Source organism: Perna viridis, chromosome 2 (genome assembly GCF_037379345.1).
Source record: "Perna viridis isolate PV_CMFRI_1.1 ecotype Kerala chromosome 2, ASM3737934v1, whole genome shotgun sequence".
Taxonomy (NCBI): Eukaryota; Metazoa; Mollusca; class Bivalvia; order Mytilida; family Mytilidae; genus Perna; species Perna viridis.
This window is the reverse complement of record NC_142446.1, coordinates 58,531,105-58,547,952: the sequence shown is the minus strand read 5'-3', so window position 1 is coordinate 58,547,952 and position 16,848 is coordinate 58,531,105. Positions and strand designations below refer to the sequence as shown.

The following is a 16,848-nucleotide window of genomic DNA, read 5'->3' as shown; positions in this document are numbered from 1 at the left end:
ATGCCATGAAGTTCCATACGACAAAAGAATGGTTTTGATTAATATTAGGGTTATATAAGAGATGAAAAAGGGGCCAGAAAGAAGTGTTTTTATGTATAAAACTTACCGCGGTAGTTCTACATGTGTGAAAGTATATCAAAAGGTTCAATACCATGAAACAGACTACCTATGGTAGGGATGATTTTAGGGGAAGGTTATAATATCCATGAAGTAATAAGAGACCAATACCATACATTTTTAGGGGGGTCAGGGAAATAAATAAGTTCAATGTTTATATCTCTGTGTATTTGTCCAGCTAGGTTCCATAACACAAAAGGAAAATTTTGATGGATATAATAGCCCTAACCTTGAAGGGATAAAGGACGGAAAGGTTGTAAGCTTTTTCTTCTTAGTATGATTCGCTTATTATACAAATTTTATAAAGTTCTCAGACCACTTGTCATGTCAGAATCTTGTCAAACCTTTAATCACAATTCAAATTAAGAACCTTGAATTTGGTTTTCCATATTTGTCCCAACAATACATGGTTTTACCTGTGCTGTCGTATCAAGCGGTACCATGCAAAGCATTTTAGAAATTGGTCTCTAGCTTTGGGATCCAATAATAAATCTTATGGACTGATATGCAAAATATAAGTGCTTATTTTTAGGGACTTTCTATACCTTATCCAAAAATTATCTCTGAAATCAAGGTCGGAATATTTCCTATAACACGCCCACATAATAATATGAGTGGCATAATTAGAATTACCTTGTCCCTCCGAATTTTGTCGCAATTATCTCGACCCCCGATTGATGGATTGATTTCAAATTTTGAATGTGGCTTAATTTAGTTGTGACATACGTATAAAACGATTTTGGTTGCTGTCCCACCTTCCTGTTTTGTTTTAATTTTAAGAATTCGGGTATTCTTATCCAATGCTTACAATTTCATGTTGCAAACACCATGCGTATTGCTGTGAGGTAAAATATCTTAAAACATGATACAAATAGTGCACGTTTCTTAACAAGGCTTATTTCATATCATTCAAAAGCGAATTAAGGTGCATCTTATAATCCTACTCTTATTTTTTTCAGAACTTTTGAAATTCATACTTGTGGGTCAAATGAAATCAAACTTCAACAAAATTTTCCCATGAAATCAGAAAACACTGTCACAAAAAGAATTGCTGACTATTACCACTACGACTTTCCAACATTTGTACGATGAGGATTTTCTCTCCATATTTTTTCCTTCGAATTAGACAGAAAGAGATCGCTTCTGAATAGCTGGAAACAATATGTACGATGTAAAGTGCGGAACATCCACAATGACCTAATTTAGCCAACATCATTTAGTTAATAGCATATAAAATGCAATTCCTGGGTTTTAATGAACAAAAAGGTAGCGCGGAACAACCACACTGACTTCTATAGGACAAATAATAATTAAAGGAATTCAGCTTATTATTCTCACACTATTATTCTTCTAATTGTAAAGTAAGTCATATGAAAATCATTTTAACGGTTAAAGTCGAATATCAATAGATATAGCGCAGCACAACCACACTGACCTAACTATCTTTAATCATTTAAGAGGGATACTCTTTCCAAGTGCAGTCTATAACATAAATTCCTATTGGCTAAGTAGAGAATTTTCCTGAGGTAGGAAAGCTAGATGAGAGCTATATAATTGTTGACTATCTAATATCAAATGTACCATAATTGTTACGTCTCTATAAAGTGTTGTCTCCATCTTTGTGAACCAACTCAGTAGTCAATAACAATTCTCTTTATAGTATTATTAACATTCAAGAGTTGGACATCGTGTTATGAAGTTTTCCTCTTCCAATTGACAATTTGGTAAGACTGCACCTACATTTCTATTCGAGAATCGTGCACTTAGTGATTTAAAATGTTACCCTTTGTTGTTGCATTTCTAATTTCACCAATATTAAGACGTAAGTTATCCCATATGGAATGTGGTTTTTTTTTCCAACATCCAGATTGGAAATACATAGAAATTTTACTCCTACAACGTATGAGATTGGAATTCTACACGACCAAAAACACAATAAAATGAACCTAAGGCTGACAAGCTTGCTAAGCGCTTTCGCAATTTATTCAAAAAAAAACATAAAAAAATTAGATTTCTATTGCAAATTGCAAATTTCAGCAAATATCAGAATAATAGCTAAATTATAGACAAACGATAAAACATAGTATCGCAAAATAAAACGATTATCTAATCCTAAACCAAAAAAGCTAAATTTTATAAAAACAATGCAAATTCACTATACCTATCAATATATTGCCTCGGCATTAGAGCGTCAGCTAACCAAATGAAATTTAGAATGCAGTCGAGCTATGCTTCGGTGCGCATAATTAATTTCGCACCAAGCGTGCAATGTTAGTTAAGTGAATACAGATATGCATACATCAATATAAGAAGTCGGTGAAGATAAGACCAATTCATTTATACCTATCTTTAATTGAATTGCACCTACCTTTAATTTATTTAAAGAAATGTATAATTGATTTATACCTCTCTTCAAATCAGTTGTATACTTAGGTACTAATAAGCGGAATTAAATCTGTTCAAATGAATTTGACATAGGTTTAGTTCAATTGTACATACATTGGCGGATCCAGGGGCGGAGACCCAGGTCCCACTTATCAAAGTGTTTATCAAGGATTTTTTTTTGGGGGGGGGGGCTCTGTTGCCTATCTTCATTGTTATGCATTTGCATCGGGTTAACTTTTAAATACATGTCTGTGGTATTTTGTTTAATTCTCTTGTCCATTTTAGCGTAATTTTGATAAGCTATAATATAAAGTGTATTATGTGGCGATCTTGCGTGTGTACCGATATACATTGTAACTCAATGAGCTCGCTGGTAATTCTACAAAATGTCTGCGCCCATAAACGATAAACAAAACGGACTTTGAACTGTGAAAGTTACCTATATTATTGACATCCTACTTTATGACACGACAGTGATAAATGTTTCAAGTAGCACGGATGAGCGTCGAACGCTCTATTCGCAGGCTTCAGGTAATATTTGATATTTTGCGTCAAGGCGATGAGCTGGGCATATCTGTCGTACATGTATCTGTTGAAAAGTTTATAAGCAGTGCATCTTTACAATGTATTATTATTGTATAACGTTGCCACGGTCATGATGTTTCGTAGGAAGCTCTATGTAACTGCTATGCTGGAAAGGATAGATCTAGATTCAAGTTGCATAGTGCAGAAATTAACAGGCCTGTTCACAAGGTCATATGTTATCGATGCCTGCTACATTGTACTAGTCCAGATAATCATGCTGTTTTTTTAATCTGACAGCCCAAATATTTATGCTGTTTTGGGAGGTTAATTTTTATTTTGTTTGATCGCCCCTTCGAGGCAGTCGTATATAGCAGAGTAAAGTGCCTCAGCAAACATCATTGATTATCTGGACTAAAGGTTAAAAAGAATTTTCTCAGACCCTGCAACCCTCCTCTTTTTTATTTGGATATTGTTATGATGGGTTTAATATCCAAATTAAAAAAAGAGGAGGGTTGCAGGGTCAGAGGAAATTCGGAATAGAATAATGGCAACCTAGGAAAAATACTAAGCCTACTACCAGTTTATCTTGAGAGACTTATCAACCAAAGGCAAAAACAATTGTGACTTTACATCTGCCATGGACTTCTTTAACTGTTATAAAATCTTGATTCAGCTCTGAACTATTAAATGGATCATTGTAACTAGAGGTTTGGGGCAATAACAGCTAGTTTTTGCCTAAAAAAGGTTTTTAATTGGTTTTAGTAATTTTTTCATTTAGTGAATTCCAACATTCTTGCTGGAATATATTTTGTATTTTGCAAATCATTGTCAAACACTGATGGATGAAATCAAATACAAGAAATTAACACATCATACATGTATGTATATGCATAAATTTGCATATGTACGTTGTACATGTAAGGCATAATACTCTCGGGATGAAATCATATCCAGTGAATATTATTGCCCATTCATTCTTTTTCTGGATGATGATATTTGACTATAAAAAATGACATGTTACATACATGTACAATGCATAATGATGTGTAATACAAGATACATACATGTACATGTACTTAAATAAAATTATTACGGTTCTAAATCTTGAAAGGACAACTTTGATAATTTTGTTGTTTGTATACTTGTGTAGCTTGTACAATGTATATTGAAAGAAAATCACAACCCTCCAGCTTTTATCACACAATTATTAAGCACACCTAAAAATCAGTGCTAAAAGGTCGGAGCCCTTGTTTTAAATGGAAATAATAAAGAATCTGATCTTACATTACAAAATTGCACAAAGGACTTAGTACTAGCTGCTAGTAGTTAACTGACATACCAGCTCCAGACCAGTTTAAACCTATGTCAGATTGAAGATTTTGTTCAGATTCTAGGCAGTTGATCACCTTATACAGGTTCAATTGATTCATCTGCCAAAGAAGATGACTTTTTTTTCTTGTGTTCATTTTTTTTCAGGAATTGATTTGGACAGGTTTCACTATGTCTTTAACTTTCTATGAATAATGTAAACAGGATGACTGCCAGACCTACTGATCATGTTTCTGTAAATTAAATTCGGAATAATCTGAAAACCTGTCTAAACCAGACACTTTTAACTTATTAATATAAATGTATTATGAACCCTGGTAAACAGAACACCTGTCTAAAACAGTTTTAAAGTCTAGCATAAAAGGAGTTTGGTTTAGACAGGTTTCACTGTATTTCACAGAAAATTTAATGACAGAATCAGATTTTTGTTTTAAGGAGGTAGACCTAGGGTAAGGAATATAACTGTTGAAATCAGTGATATGTTTGTATTATATTCAATTTCACGGAAGCCTTTCAAGCTTTCCTTTGAAACAGAACAAAATCAGTCCAAGTTATGTGATGCTTACATGAGATTGATGTAAATTGGTGAATACAAACCCTCCAATGACTTATAAGAGTTGTATCCCTTACCTTAGGTCTATCCCCTTAAGTAAAATAAATTTTACTCATTAAGTATACATGATATTATATACATATGTATAATGTAGGGCATACATATTTACAATGTTTTAGTATTTGCATTGAAGTACAAAAAAAATATTATCTAAAATCATGGACTTGTTTCAAAAATTATGAACATGTATACAATGAAAACTGAGCACTCTGTTACAGTATTGACCGCAGAAATTGTCAATCCCGCCACTACAAAAAGTCTGGGGGCATATTAATTTACCCCTGTCCGTTCGTTAGTCGTGCCATCCGGATTATACATGATCATGGCTTTTCAGGCTATCTTCTCATACAGTTTTTTAACTACATCTAAAATATCCTACGAGATATTTCTACACACGATGAAGGTGTGCAGGGTCAATTGTGATTTTCAAGAAAAATTACAGAAATTGGAGATAGTCAGACTATGTCATTTTCATCAGAATTAGGGCGATATGGCTTGTCCGGCTACATGTATCTCCTCCTGTAGTTTTTGAAGTACATCTAAAATATTTTTTTGCAGGATGTTTCTACACATATTGATGGTGTGCAAGGTCATAGGATCTTGATTTTTGTGGAATATTACAGAAAAGGGTGATAGTTGGACTTAGTAGTTTTTGTCAGAAATATACCCCAAACAACAAAGTTAGGGATTTGTTATTGGGGGTATTAACATTTTTTATGTGTCTGTCAGTCCGTCCATCAGTCCTTTTTTTCTTATCACAAGTTTTTTTGCAGTGCTTAGCCTAAAATACCAAATATTTACTGCATCAACCAATAGTACATAACCTTTCTGAATCTGCCAACCATTTCTTCATACAAAAAGAAACATGTTCTTAATTTGGCAAATCTAGCGAGCAGGGACATAATTAGTGTCTTACAGACTCATTTGATTTACTGAAAAAAATCACTACTAACAAATAACATGGGGGCTTCTGTGACAAATAGGGCTTCTAGTTTTATTTTTATTTATAAAAATCGCTATAACATATTGTCTTACTATATTTTACAGATTTTGTCTGGTGCACTGCGAGGTAACCATGGACGTAAATCAGCAGAGTACCTGTCCATTAGACAGTGTTCCAGTAATTCTGGCAAGTCAAGCGTCAGTATTGGAGATGTTACCATAGCAATAAAGGATGCTAAACATCCAGAGTTGGTTCCAACAAAGTATATGAGCAAGGACACTCCACAGTCTTTTCTAAGACACTTACAATGGATAATGCAGAAAGATGCATTAGGACAAGATGTATTTTTGATAGGTACGTTCAACAACTTGTAGTTCAGAAAATAAAGCCAAAGGCAAAAATCAGGTTTTTAACTGTAAAAATCATGGAATTGCCCAAACCGTTTTTTAACTTGTCCGACCATACTAAAAATATGAAATTTGTGTAAAAACCAGAAACTTCTGTGTGATGGAATATTTTTTGCCTTTCATGTCAAGTCTTATACAAATTTTACCAAGGAGGGTTTAAGCAGTATGGGCTCTCTACTCTGCCAGTGCACTTGGTCAGTTGTCAATTGTTAGTGTTTTTTACTACATGTTTTCATAGTTTGTTGTATCATTTAGTCTTCGAACATACCGATACATGTATGTGTATAATATTAATCAATTTGTGGTTTTTGGTTGATTTCACTTTGTACTTGTAACCTACTAGAACATGACAAATAATCAATGTACACACATGTACTTGTATTATAAAATCTCCTATTCCCTCTATTCTTATGGATACACACACTAGCTTTTATTTGTTTATATATGATGGGTTCAAGTTTCACAAGTGTTAATATAATAAAAGCCAAAGTAATAGTATATACACTTTAATGTTATTTTCTTTGAAAGATATCATAATTAAAAAAAAAAATTCAGGTTACACACCACATTTATTGTTTTTATAAGTTTGTACATACCAATTTTGATTCTAGTAGGAAGTGATAAAAGATTTGAACCATTTTCCAAAGGATTTTGGTGCTCAAATAAAAAAAAATTAATATCTAAAATTGACATTGAAATTTGTGGAAAAAAATCTGCATTGTTAGTGAATAATCAGAACAATTTAAACTTATAATTTGGAATTTTCTAAAAGCATCAATTGGACTATTAAAATGTATGGTTATGCATGTTCTTTGATTTACATAAAACATCCAATTTTTTAGTACCTCAAGAAGAATGAAAATTAAACTTTTGAGTTAAAATAATAAATAAGATGCATCGTAGCTATTATCCGTTATGTAGTATGCCTTATTCAAATGACTAAACAAGCAATATTACTATCAACTGTAGTGGTTTTCCTTGGAGTCTGACCGAATTGCAAATTTTTTATACGATCTAAAATTTCACAGCTGCATCAAGCTTGAATGGTGTGTCCATACTCACCCCAACTGTTCAGGGTTCAACATCTAAGTTCATACAAGCTACACAATGCAAGGCATTTTATTGCTCATTACTTTTTGGTTGAAATTTGTATGCCTCTGCAACTAAAAGTTGGGGGCATTCTGTTTTAACCTCAACCATTTGTCTGTCCGCACATTAACTCAAAAACGCTTGCACCAAATAAATTTAAGCTTCCTTTAGTGTTTTGAAAACTTCTACCATTTTGTTTTCAGTTTACAGAAATTTATTGATAGCAAAGAAAGTGGCATTAAGTTTTTGCACTATAACTCTAGAAAACGTGCACCAATTAAGTAGTACTCCAGCTAAGAATCGTGCAAAATGTGATTAATGGTTGGAAAGCCTACATAATTTTACTTTTTATATTTTGTTTAAAATGGTATAATAAACCTGAAAGTAACGTGATTTTTCATATAACCCCTGTTCCTAGAAGATATTAATTATAAAGAATGTACTCTATAATATAAAATTAAGGAAGATAACTCTGTAATTGACACTGAATACAAGACAGATTGGAATTATGCACTTCCTCATATAGACCTACATGTATAAAGCAACTTAATAGCAAAAAATTAAAATGCCTGGCCTTTTTGGGATTGTATCACATACATTGTATTACAGAATTTGCAATGGATTCTTACAAAGACTACTACTTAAAATGAAACTTTGGGAAAGTGTATTTATACTTAGTGGGAAGCCCACTTTATTGTTCTGAAAAAAATACATTTTTTCACAAGATGCTTCTAGGGTAGTTCGATATATGTACGTAGGGTGTTCTATACCTGTAGGTGGGGTGTTCTATACCTGTATGTAGGGTGTTTTGGTCAAACGATTATATTATATATTATATACATGTGGAGTGGGGAGCATCACTTTGTCACCTTTATAATAGTGTAATTTCATATTTTCAATAATTTAATTTAAACAAAAGCACGCTTCTCGATTGGCTGATAAATTTCTTTTTTTTATCATATGGACAAAATGTTGTGATTGTGACACAATCAACGTTTTTGGTAATATACTCATTGAAATTTGATACTAAAATTACAATATAAGGAATGACTGAGTATATTTTTTCGTTCTATTTGAAATTAGCTCAGTGCCCGCAGTGCACACTTGAAAATTACCTAGTACCATTGACCTAGGCCTGTAACTATAGGTCTCTGCTACTACGCAGACCCAGTTTAGTGTGCACCTCATAACCATAGACCTAAATTTCTATTTCGTTTTCTTCTAATTTTTCAAAGTACATTTTGTATGCTTATAGCAACTGTTATTCTACTATGCTTCGCCAATCGGCTAAATATATATTCGATTTTTAGGTACTCTTGAGTACTCTGAAGTACCATATTTCTCGATCGCTTGAAACCAATAGTTCGGGTTCTGGTACATATCCATTCTGCCAAAGCTAAAGCTTAATTGTAATTAAACAAACATGTAAGCGAAGTGATCAAAAACTTTATTGTTCGTTTTAGCTGGGATCAACGCAGTTAGGATTTGTTTTGTTGTTGAAAGTATAAATCCTCACTAATTTGATATAAAACTGAACATGTAATTCCAAAAACGACACTGGACCAAAACCGACAGTGCCGTGAAAGAGAAGCTGGTCAAAGAGCTCTTAAACATTCAAATCAAAGATAACATGTCCAATGAAATCTAATGACCATGGCATAGCATGTTTGATAGTAGCAATCTTTATCATATGTGTATAAAATTATACGAAATACGGTTTATAATGATATATCTTCCTACCCATTGTAGGTGCACCTGGGCCAATCAGACGACAAATTGCAATGATGTACTTACAATTAACCAATCGGGAAGGAGAATACATTTCATTATCAAGGGATACAACTGAGTCCGACATTAAACAACGACGGGAAATTCACACAGGTAACGCATACTACATAGACCAGTGTGCAGTAAGAGCTGCAACAGAAGGCCGAATACTACTTCTGGAGGGCATTGAAAAGGCAGAAAGGAACGTTTTACCGATTTTGAACAATCTCCTTGAAAACCATGAGATGCAGCTGGATGATGGTCGTTTCTTAGTCGCTGCAGAAAGATATGACAAACTTTTGGAAGATCACACAAAAGAAGACCTTGATAAACTGAATTTAGTGCGTGTAAATGAAAAGTTCAGGGTAATAGCCCTTGGGCACCCTGTTCCGCGATATAGAGGCAATCCCTTAGATCCACCACTTCGTTCTCGATTCCAAGCCAGAGATATCGTACCGCCATCGTTTAAAGAATTGATGCAAAGTATGCAAGACGAAATAAACAATCTTCCAACACACCAGATATCTAGAATACTTTCATTTGGAACAGCGGTATTGACGAAAGAGTCGAGTACTTTAGGGTTGCCAGATTTTCCCATCTCAAATGTTCACTTATTAGCTAAAGTATTGTCCATATCTCCAGATGCAGATGTTAATAACTTAGTTCAGAGACTTTATCCGTATGAAGTGATGTTAGGGAAGGAAGGCAAAACGGCAGTCAAAGGACTACTACATAAATTCGACTTGTCGAAAGGAAGAGATACGTCAAAAAAGATAGGTGAAATCATTCCACCACCTACAGCAAATGATCTTGCAGCAGTGAAAGTGAATAATAACGTTAACTTCAGTGTTAAAACGGGCACGAAACCATTGCGACAAGGAAAAGAAACTTTTGTATCAACGGGATATTTGGATACCATGTTAGCTGAAATGATTGAGTCTCATGCAGTCGGAGACTTCTGTATTGTTGGACTAAGAGGGAGCGGGAAAAGTGCTGTCGTGGAACAATTTGCTGAACTGTTAGGATACCATATCGAACCAATCATGTTGTATCAAGATATGACATCAAGAGATCTACTTCAACAGAGACATACTTTACCCAATGGGGACACAACTTGGAGAATGTCACCATTAGTTACTGCGGCGTTAGAGGGTAGTCTGGCTGTGTTAGATGGCGTCCATAGAATAAACCAGGGATCTTTTGGAGTTCTTCACAGGTTAATTCATGACAGAGAACTGCAGCTGTTTGATGGAACTAGACTTTTGCGTCAAGATAGATTTGAGGAGATCGTTGAAACGACTGGCCAATCTGCCGAAGAGTTGAAAGGTAAGGGAATCCATCCTATTCACCCAGCGTTCAGAATTGTTGCATTAGCAGAACCCCCAGTCACCGGAAGTGCTACACAGCAGTGGATGACACCGGAAATGCTGACTATGTTTATGTTTCATGATCAAAGAAGGCTATCAAAAGAGGAGGAGATGCAGGTTATACAATCAGTTGTTAAAGACTGTCCAGATCTGTCAAAATTGTTTTCATTCGTACATCAACTACGATCTTCGACGGACCCAGCAATGAACTCTGTAGCTTCTTCTTTGTCAACTCGTCAGCTTCTAAGGATCGCAAAACGTTTAGCTGCTTTCCCTAGTAAAGACTTTCATGGTATCGTACAAAAAGCATGTTTGGCAAGGTTTTTGCCTAAACTTCCTAAAGTTAGTCTTGACCAAGCTTTAGACGCTGCAGACATTAGGAAAACGAAATCAGATATCGATGGTTCATCAGATAAAGATATCACATGTGAAGTCAAAGATGGAAAGTTACGGATTGGGAAAACGTCTGTGCCTCTTTACAACCCTGAAAACCGAACAAAGGTTCCAGATATCTTGTTTTACGAAAATCATCAGCATCTCAACGTAATGGAGGACATGATGAAAGATTTCCTTCTTGGCGAGCATTTGTTGCTTGTTGGCAACCAAGGTGTTGGTAAAAACAAAATTGTTGATAGATTTCTTCAACTTTTGAACCGACCTCGTGAATATGTACAACTCCACAGAGACACTACTGTGCAAACTTTGACATTACAACCAACTGTGAAAGATGGCATCATTATCTTTGAGGATTCGCCTTTGGTTCGTGCTGTAAAAGAAGGACATGTGCTTGTCGTTGATGAAGCCGACAAGGCTCCAACTCATGTAACATGCATTCTGAAAACATTAGTTGAGTCTGGGGAAATGCACTTAGGCGATGGAAGACGGATAGTTCCACATAACTCTGGAATGACACCAAGTCTTGATGTAATTGTCAGTCATCCAGACTTCAGAATGATAGTTTTAGCCAATCGCCCTGGATTTCCGTTTTTGGGTAATGATTTCTTTGGTTCTTTGGGTGACATTTTCAGTTGTCATGCTATAGACAATCCCGATATGGACTCTGAAATGGAAATGTTAAAACAGTATGGTCCGGACGTTTCGATTAGTACACTTAGGAAACTTATACAGGCCTTTGGAGAACTCCGAGATTTGGCTGATCAAGGTCTTATAGCTTATCCTTATTCAACCAGAGAAGTTGTTAACATGGTAAAACATATTCAGAAATATCCGAACGACGGACTGACGGCGGTGGTTCGAAATGTCTTCGACTTCGATTCCTACAACAATGAAATTAAAGAGACCATCATTAAGACAATGCAGAAACACGGTATACCTTTTGGGGCAACTGAAGCCATTGTCAATTTGGCCAAACTGTTGCCTTTACCAAAATTTGATTTGAGAGGATCTCTTCAAATCTCAAGTCAAGGGCATCGTAAAAATACTGCTTTAATGGCACTGCCGGTTGAAACTAAGTATGTCAACATGAAAGGGCCAATCGAAATAGCTTTGCAACGTTTTAAACTTGAAAAGGAAGAACCTAGAGCAACAACATTTTCAGAAGAAGAAGCATTCTGGAATCTCCCTATGCATGAAACGACGGTTATAAGCGATATTGCTGTCACTAAAGCTGAAAACCGGTCACAAGGAAAGGGTAACACTGACCTTATACACGTTGCAACAGCAAATCCGATTGGTTTGTTTACGCTTAATCCACGGAATTCTGAAGCCAGTTTTATCGACATGTACGACTTGTTTCCCGCCACGTCTGGATCGTACCGTCCGCGAGTGAAGTTAGCTCCATTAGCCGAACCTCTTGATGATACTCTACTTGTTCATGAGGAGGTGACAAATGTTCTTTTGTCTCTGAATTATGAAAAAGGAGAGGTTATTAGAATTTCCTCCGATTCGCTTCCGGAGACTAAAACCGAAAAGAGAATGTTCCCTTCGACGGCTTTTCAGAACCCCAATCCTTACAAGATGTTACCAAGTTCTATGCCGAACTCAAAAGGAACTGTCCTGTTCTTCAAAGAAGGAGGAGATGAACTGATTGCATTTACTGGTACCAACACTCATTGTATCTCTCTTCCAGTGAATATAGAGGACGTTCTTCAAGTAGGAGATAACAAGTGGATAGTAACGGCATCTGACAATAGGAAGTACCTCGTACATATGAATGACGAAAATGACTTCCTTCTAAGTCATATAAATGAACAAGGTGTAGATTTAAAGTTAATTGCTTCTGCACCTTTACCTTTAAGTGATGCTCAACTATCAAAATCTTTAGAAAAAACTGTAGACGGACCTAACAGGATAACGGTGTCACCGGATAGCTATGCAACTATTTTGCGGGGCTTTCCAGATTCTTCAGAAGTGGAGGTGTTTTCTATTCCAAGGACGCCATTAGCTGAGTCAACTCCGTCAGGTAAATCTGATCCGATGCTTGGGTTGCTTGGTAAACAAACGTCTTCTCAAACAGCCTCAAAATCAAGAGGAGCGATTTTACACTTGCCGAAGTCTGGTCAAATTGTACGTGCACTTCCTTCATGGAAAGTACCGGATTACGTTTATGAAAAAGATCAGAAACCAAAAGATGTTAGTGGGTTTCTAGAGGTAACCGATGTTGTTAATAGAACCTTACGATACATACCCGTTCCAGGGGCAACACGGACATCTCCATATACCTCCTGGCTATACAACATATCAGAGTCATCAATGCTGATGGCTCCTTCTAGTAATGATGGAATTGTTACCGTTGATATGGGAGGTTGTATTCGGATGTGGGAAACCGCTTTAATAAACATAGAAAGATCTCTGGAGGATTGGAGACGGATGGTTGGGTTTGGAAACGACAAACCATTGCAAGTTACATACGACAAAGAAACAAAAAGAAAAGCTGATAGTCCAAAGCATGGTAAAGTTGATCCTACTGGAGCAGAACACCATGGTGGCAATACTTGGGCTGGTGGCACTGGAGGAGCCAACACAGCAGGTTCGTGTAGTATGTCCAGACACGGATCCAGATATTTTGAAAAGGGGGTCAAGGAAATAATGTGGGGGTTTCTGGCTATTACTTTCTCATTTTTGTACGAAATTTTAGTTTTTACCAAAAAAAGGATGGTCGAACCTCCTGATTCCCCCTCCTTGGATCCTCCACGTATACTATAAATTTGACTCAATTCTTATATAAACTACACAGTAAGTACAAATTGGAAGTATTTAAGGTGTAAAGTTAAAATGTTACCTATTAACTTAATAGATATTATCGGGCGATTGTAGTAAATATTCGGAAGCAGTTATATTTAAGTAGCACTCAAGCTAAGAATCATGCAAAATGTGGTTCATGGTTAAAAAGCCTACATATTTTTATTTTGATATTTTATTTAAATTGTCATAGTAAACAGAAATAAACATTCGTTTTTTCATATAAGCCGTTTTCTTAGAAGATAAACATTTTATAGAATGCACTGTATTATTTCAAAACGAAGAGAGATAGCTCTGTATGACACTCAAATACAATGGTATATATTGGATTTTCAATTTTGATTATCTTCTAAGAGCAGACAGATTGGAACGAATAATTATACATTTCATCATATAGACCTATAAAGCAATCTAATGACAAAAATAAATATATGTAGCCTTTATAGGGTGTATCACATATTGCAGAATTTGCTTTATTCTTACCAAGACTACTGGTTAACTAGTCATAAGAAGTACCACACTCCAAAGAAGTTTTACTTAATTATGATTTAGTGTACATTTATGTCATTTCCGTGAAATTTAGCTGAAATTAAAACTAAACAAACCTTCCTGTCCCAACAGTTTTTTTTCGAAATTTCGTTTATTAAAATAATTGGGGTTTACTCTGTTGCATGATGCATCGTTGAAATTATAGTCCAGTCAGTCGATCAAAATTTTGCCCTTAACCTGAACAAATTGCAACGGAAGATAATTTAAGTTATAAGCTATAGCATTATGTCCAAAATAAGGACAGAAAAAAGTGTAAAAACTACGCAGACTTTTTGTATAGCGCTAGACTTCTTGCAATTAGGCTTCTGAATCGGTTATGTTGCTACATAATTTAGTCAACACAACAGTAGTTTTATGGTCGTCATCATGAACTTGTGGATCGTTACGGTGAATTCATCTGCACCATGAAAACTGATTTGTTCAATGTGTCATAGTTTTCCTTTCCTCTTTCGTCTACCCCGGTTTTGACCTTTTTATGAGCAACAATGCGGGTGTTTTCTTGAAAAGCAGAGGATGCTTATCCTACCGGTGCACCTGGTCCATGCTCCCAGTTTTTAGTGGAGTCGGAGTTGCTCATTTACTTTCGTTACTTTGTATGTATTATTTTAGTTACGTTATGTTCTTTGTTGTGTTTTTGTCTGTTTTCCATATCTGGTCTTTAGCCCTGGATTACATTCTAATGATTTCCGCTAGAATCTTGATTCTCTTGATTACTCTTTTGACGGACGTTTTAATGTATAATACCGCTGTCCTGCTCATGCCTCGAACAATAACTCGAGCTATTTAACCTCGAACACCAAACAAAGAGGGACGGGTGTACAATGTATTATATGTTTAGCACGGTTGTTTTTTTTTATTATATAATAGATACTTTGCATTTTTCTTATTTTACACTTTCGTTACAGGTCTTGGTGGTATCGGAGGACCATACAGATTGGATGGAGGCCACAAAAAGGTATATCAAGTCCCTCAGTGGCAGAAAGATCAAGTTCCGGAAGAAGTCTTAAAAGCAGCACGAGAAATGGCACAGAAAGCTTTCAAGGAGAGGCTCAAAGAGATTAATATGAGTGAGTACGATGCTGATACTTACGAAAAGTTTTCTGGAAGTGTTCGTAGCCAGGTTCAGTCATTACGGGTAGTCTTAGACAGCCTTCAGGCAAAAGGGAAAGAAAGACAATGGTTGAAAAATCAAGCGCATGGTGATTTGGACGATTCCAAATTAATTGAAGGTCTTACTGGTGAAAAGTCCATTTATAAGAGAAGGGGCGAGAAGGAGCCAGAACTTGGTACTCCACAAGAAAAGCCAAAAAGGATCCGATTGGTCGTTGATGTTTCGGGAAGTATGTATAGATTTAACGGTTATGACGGACGTCTTGAACGTGAAATGGAAGCCACACTAATGATGATGGAGGCTTTTCAAAATTATGAAGAGAAATTCAAGTACGATATTATCGGACATTCTGGTGAAGATCACAAATTGGAACTTTGTAGGCCAGACAAAGTCCCTGCAAATAACAAAGAAAGGCTTGTTATATTGAAAACAATGCACGCTCATTCTCAGTTCTGTTTGAGTGGGGATAATACATTGACAGCGACGAAACATGCCATTGAGACTTTATCGGAGGAGGAGGCCGACGAACATTTTGTGATAGTTCTTAGTGATGCAAACTTTGATCGGTACGGTATTCCACCTCGCCGTTTTGGACAGATTTTGCGCTCTAATGATAAGGTCAATGCGTATGCCATTTTTATTGGGTCACTCGAAGATCAGGCTGATCAGTTAATAAAGGAACTTCCGATGGGGCATGCGTTTGCCTGTATGGACACACGAAGCTTGCCACAAATTTTACAACAGATATTTACCTCAACCATGCTTTCATCTAGTTGATGATATTTTTGTATAGGTTGAATTCTGAAATAATAAAGTGCAGTATATTGATTTTTCAAATCTGAAGCACAATTGAAATCTCTTTGGGTGTAAAAAAATGAATTTCTATGGCAGATTGTTTAAAACGGGCAAGAGACAATCTAAACATTTCTTGAATTATGTATATCCTGGATGTATTTAATTTACACAGATCTATTTATTATGTAGAGTAATGCAAATTGTAGCAATTTGAACATATCCAAATACAAAGTTAAAAAAACTATTATTACTATCGTCCCATGTCGATATATACCGTAGTTCTGACATAATACATTAAAATTCCAAACTGAATTACAATATACATTCAACACCAGTTACAAGAAAAAAAATATGAACTTAACCACAATTTTGTACATGTATACAAAAACTCACTTTGCTCTATGGGCGCAAATATTTTATACGTAATGGAGGGGTTAAGAGCATGCATTGGAATAAAATTCTATAAACAAAAACGGATGTTTGGGCAGGAAAGGCTATAATTGTTCTACTTAAGTTGTACAACAAAAAATCAGAACCGATTGTTTACTTTCTAGATTGATGTGGCTTAAAATAAAATACTAGTGGGTCTAGGAATATATCTTTGTTGTATCGTTTTAAAAAAGAAATATTGGGTTTTTGATACGGACTCT

At 35.6% G+C, this 16,848-nt stretch overlaps 1 protein-coding gene across 1 annotated transcript; it reads left to right on the top strand.

Moving 5' to 3' along the window:
* The first annotated feature begins 2,862 nt into the window (after nucleotides 1–2,862).
* On the top strand, nucleotides 2,863–16,231 carry LOC148626247 (von Willebrand factor A domain-containing protein 8-like). The gene is made up of 4 exons (XM_088570100.1): nucleotides 2,863–3,033; nucleotides 6,017–6,266; nucleotides 9,158–13,531; nucleotides 15,198–16,231. The coding sequence occupies exons 1-4, from the start codon at nucleotides 2,983–2,985 to the stop codon at nucleotides 16,178–16,180; spliced, it is 5,658 nt and encodes a 1,885-aa protein (XP_088426226.1). The 5' UTR covers nucleotides 2,863–2,982; the 3' UTR covers nucleotides 16,181–16,231.
* Nucleotides 16,232–16,848: the final 617 nt, after the last annotated feature.